The 5,290-nt window shown below is 44.2% G+C and overlaps 1 protein-coding gene across 1 annotated transcript; it reads left to right on the top strand.

Annotated features, from left to right (window-relative positions):
* The first annotated feature begins 2,134 nt into the window (after positions 1-2,134).
* Positions 2,135-4,755, top strand: LOC131248651 (pentatricopeptide repeat-containing protein At3g09650, chloroplastic). Its single transcript, XM_058249027.1, has one exon. The coding sequence runs from the start codon at positions 2,240-2,242 to the stop codon at positions 4,457-4,459; it is 2,220 nt and encodes a 739-aa protein (XP_058105010.1). The 5' UTR covers positions 2,135-2,239; the 3' UTR covers positions 4,460-4,755.
* The last annotated feature ends 535 nt before the right edge of the window (positions 4,756-5,290 follow it).

Genomic DNA, 5,290 nt, shown 5'->3' with positions numbered 1-5,290 from the left:
TGATATTGGATAAAGAATAAATCCAATGTGTGTGCATAGACTTGGATTACAATTAAAAATTATAGTTAAGAATTACTGCTACTTGATGATCGCTATTCTTAAGATAGACTAAGATAAAGTAAATTGATATTTTTGTTTAGATTAATTGGTGTGAGACCCTTTATTATGTTGATTTCCTTTGCTATTTATAAAGTTTTATTGTAGCCTATTCTTTCAGGTCCTTCTTCCATTACTGTAATGGTACCATTATAGTAGTTAAAAAATCTTTTTAGATCTTTCTCTTTTCTAAATCTTTCTTTTATGATTGTTCCTATTCCATTGTGCTTTTGAACGTCTCTCGACGGCTCACTTCACTTTTGTCATCTAATATTTTGTTTTAATTGCCCTCCATTACCTTTTATATTTTAAACAACTCAATCGTGTATTTTATATGTTGACCAAAACACTTTTTTTTTTTTTTGTTTTAATTAGCTTGTTAGTACACCCACTCTCACTTCACACTTCACTTTTAGCTGCCCCTACTAGGGAATCGACACCAAGACCTCAGTGTTGCAATGATGTATCTTTCACTCAGTCTTGCCACTTTAGCTACCATCCACCGTTCATTAGCTTTTTGCCTACTACAATTGATAAAAAGCGCTTCAAAATTTTGAAAATTTTTTTATCCTCTTCCTATTCCTCATGCCGTCCATGCGTCACCCTTTTATTAGCTTTATCATAATAGCTAGCAATAGGATACAACCTATGTTCCTTAGAATATATCATAACTTTAAATGCATTTCAATTCCTCCCATATACTCTCATCCAAATATGCATTCTATATTATTTGGGTTTTCCCACCATGTTAATCTACTTCTAAAATCCAACCTCATTGGTAGCCTACGTGGATCACACCTTAGGGAACAGTAAACATACTAGGACGGTTAATGTCTATCATTGAAACTCTTCCATATGTGATGCGTCACCCTCAAATTTTAAGTCGGGATGATTGTTTGGATGTACAGTGAGGATGAGGTGATTGACTATATGCACGGTTTGAATCCCATGTACACATCATAGATGGCCCCATGAAGTGAGAGTGCACCATTGGAAGATATCCCTCAAAACACATAAAATATCCTACTTGTTAATGTAGGGAAGATATCTTTAGCATTTGGACAAAAATGCCCTTGTTGTAAATATTGCCTACCCTACAAAGCTTTGCAGTGGATTAAATTCCTTTGGGTAGGAAATTTGATACGCCTAGACTAAGATGGTATAGATTAACTTGAATTAAACGGCATGAATCATGGAACCTAATGAATCAGATTAGTAGAACCATCCCAACCACTGATCAGTGGGCACTATTTTGTTAAAACAAGACCATTGGATGTTTTCATTTCAACCATCAAATGTCCACTAATCCATTAATCATCTAGCTTAACGGCCTTCCAGAGGATGTGCCGAGAGGGGCCTCTCTTTTGGTTCACTGGAGGAATGTGTTGTCTACCCTACCATCCATCTTAGTAGTTTGACTGCCACGTTTCCAGATGTCGACCGTAGATATCACTTCTACAGGAAACGGATTGGCTACTCTCCCTGACACCAGCCAATGGCTGGTGATGTATGTGTTTCATCCATGCTGTCTATATATTTTTACAGATAATTTTACTATATGAGACCAAAAATAAAGTATATCCCAATCTTAAGTGGACCACATTACAGGAAACAGTGTTGAATGAGCGTAGACCATTAAAAAACATTTTGAGACCATCAAAGTTTTGGATCCACCTGATTTTGTTTTTTCCCTTCATCTGGGCCTGTATGACCTAATCAACATATTGGATGTCAAATAAAAAGTACAGTGGGCCTTAGGAGGATTTTAATGATGGATATCTAACCACTATTGTTTTCATGTGTTGTGGTCCACCTGAGATATATAAAAAACCTAATTTTTGGAATAAAGGCATAAAATGATCTATAAAAATGGATGAACGGAGTGGATGAAACACATACATCATGGTGGGGGCACACAGAGCACCGACCACCAGCCACGGGGCTGGTGTCAGGGGAGTAGCCAATCCGTTCCCATCCATCACACTCCGCCAGAGGATCAAAGTTCTTCAACGAGAGGACAGGGAGAGGACAAGACACGCCCCAAACATCCACACTTCCATATCATCTCCTTCTTCTCGACCGTGTCAGGCACAAGACTCGGACATGCGTCCGAACAGAAAATCCAATCTCCCAACTCAGGAAGATGGATTGGTGCATCAAACCCACCACTACATTCTTCTCTAAAACAACACAACTTCCCACTCACACAAGGACTCCTCCCCTAACACCAACACGCAATTCAAAAGCTACAGGTGGTGGCCATGTCCATCTAACTCAATGCATCAAAAGCAGCAAAAATCTCCCTCTCACTACCATCACACAATCTCCACCGTCCATCAACGACAACGAAAAAGAATCCTTCCTACTAACCCTCCTCCGTCAGAGAAAGACGGAGGAGGCATGGCTAACATACGCCACCGAATTCTCCAACCATCTGCCAAACGCTACTTGTCTGAGTCGACTCGTCTCCCAACTATCTTACAAGAACAATCCTCAATCCCTCTCTCGCGCCCAATCCATCGTCCGACGCCTTCGGAATGAGCGTCAGCTCCACCGCCTCGACGCCAATTCCCTCGGCCTCCTTGCTGTCTCTGCTGCCAAGTCCGGTGCCACCGCCTACGCGGCCTCCGTCGTCAAGTCCATGCTCCGGTCCGGCTACCTTCCTCACGTCAAGGCATGGAGCGCTGTCGTCAGCCGCCTGGCCGCCTCGGGCGACGACGGGCCTGCTGAGGCTCTCCGCCTTTTCAATTCCGTGGTCTGCCGTGTCCGTGGGTTTGCCGATACTGCGGTAGCTGCCGATTCTCGGCCCGACACGGCCGCATTCAATGCCGCGCTCAATGCCTGCGCGAACCTCGGCGATGCGGAGAGGTTCGTCAAGCTGTTCGATGAAATGCCTGAGTTCGGCGCAGAGCCTGATGTCCTTACCTTCAATGTGATGATCAAGCTCTTTGCCAGGGTTGATAGGAAAGATTTGCTTGTGTTCGTCTTGGAGCAGATAATCAAGAAAGGAATCACGCCATGTATGACTACGTTTCATTCGTTGGTTGCTGCCTATGTTGGATTTAGCGATTTGGAGACTGTGGAGAAAATGGTTCAGGCAATGCGGGAGAGTAGACTTGACATCTGCAGAATTCTCCGGGACTCGAATCCTCAGGACCCAAATCTAGCAGGGGATGGAATTCTTGAGAAATTGCTTCTGAAATCAACACCGTTGATTGATGATGGCCCACCTCCGTTGCTGCCCAAAGCCTATCTTCCAGACTCCAGAATCTACACCACCCTCATGAAGGGATACATGAAAGAAAGCCGCCTCAGTGATGTGGTCCGAATGCTTGAGGCGATGCGTCAACAGAGTGACAGCGCCAGCCGTCCTGACCATGTCACATACACAACCGTCATCTCAGCCCTGGTTAAGGCCGGCTCGATGGACCGGGCAAGACAGCTGCTTGCTGAAATGGCGCGCGTTGGTGTTCCCGCCAACCGCATCACCTACAACGTCCTCCTCAAGGGCTACTGCCAGCAGCTCCAGATGGAGAAGGCGAAGGATTTCATCCGTGAGATGCGGGATGATGCTGGCATTGACCCGGATGTCGTCTCTTACAACATCCTGATCGACGGTTGCATACTTGTTGACGACAGTTCCAGTGCTCTTGCCTACTTCAACGAGATGCGGACTCGTGGGATTGGGCCTTCCAAGATTAGCTACACCACTCTAATGAAAGCTTTTGCGTTAACAGGCCAGCCCAAGCTGGCTAACAAGGTGTTTGATGAAATGCTGAAAGACCCTCGAGTGAAAGTTGATCTGATCGCTTGGAACATGTTGATTGAAGGGTATTGTAGAGTGGGGTTGGTGGAAGAAGCTAAGAAGCTAGTGCAAAGGATGAAAGAGGATGGATTTTATCCTGATATAGCCACATATGGCAGCCTTGCAAATGGGATTGCACTGGCTAGAAAGCCAGGAGAAGCTCTTCTGCTATGGAATGAGATAAAGGAGAGATTTGCATCATCATCTCCTCCTCCTTCCCTGCCGCCCATCAGGCCAGATGAAGGTTTGCTTGATTCACTAGCAGATGTGTGTGTGAGGGCTGCATTCTTCAAGAAGGCTCTAGAGATTGTGGCATGCATGGAAGAGAATGGGATTTCTCCAAACAAGACAAAGTATACAAGGATTTACGTCGAGATGCATTCGAGGATGTTCACTAGCAAGCATGCTTCGCAAGCAAGGCAGGACCGGCGGAGGGAGCGGAAGAGGGCGGCGGAGGCTTTCAAGTTCTGGTTGGGACTTCCCAATTCTTACTACGGGAGCGAGTGGCGGCTCGAACCAGTTGATGGGGAAGATTATAGTGCTATTGATTCTACTTAACAGCCATTATGTGTGTATAATATACTGATGGAGCTTGCCAATGAAAGTATGCAAGGCCATTTCCAAACTCAGTCTTGTGACTGCTGCCTCAGATATCATTGGCCACTTCTACAAGTCACGTCCTCGACTCGACTCGGCTCGATATCCAGCTGATCAGGTGAACTTGAAGACTCGACCAGGTTTTTATTAAACTCAACATCTAATAAATAAATTAAGATTAATGGCAAATATTTAAGATACTGTAAGCATTAAAAATGGAAAATTTGTATGATATGTAGATTTGGTGCTTTGGCTGATGAGTTCAACATGCTTCCTTGAGGAAGTGGATTCAGGGTTTTTAACCTATGAAAATCTACCCTCACTTGCTATTGACTCAGCTTGACTAGGTGGTCCTGGTTTTAAAACTTTTCCTTCTATTGAAAAGCATACACTGGCCTGCAATTGATTCAATTCGAGTCGCATCCAGTCGACGAGTCTAACCAAGTCAGCAGCAGGCCACAGTCATGAGCAAGTTTCCTCAGCTCAAACTCTTGTGAGTTGAGTTAACTCAGTAGAGTTTCAAGTCAAGCTATTTCTCGAACCATGATTCATATTGTAATTTAGAACTTTGCTAGTTGCAACAGGCATGCCCAATAAAGCTCATGTCCATGGTACATGTGCCAACGTGACACATGGCGTGAGATCCAATTCATCAATCAGGTGGGTCTGACCAAAATAAATATGGTCCACTAGCATGTGGGCCTCAATATTAGAAATGGGTGGATGGGTTGGAAATTTTCAGCCAAGTATTTCGGAGCTATATATTTATTTTGCAAATGGTTGCTCACCTAA

Source organism: Magnolia sinica, chromosome 6 (assembly GCF_029962835.1).
Source record: "Magnolia sinica isolate HGM2019 chromosome 6, MsV1, whole genome shotgun sequence".
NCBI classification, from domain to species: Eukaryota; Viridiplantae; Streptophyta; class Magnoliopsida; order Magnoliales; family Magnoliaceae; genus Magnolia; species Magnolia sinica.
This window is presented reverse-complemented; position numbering and strand designations above follow the sequence as displayed.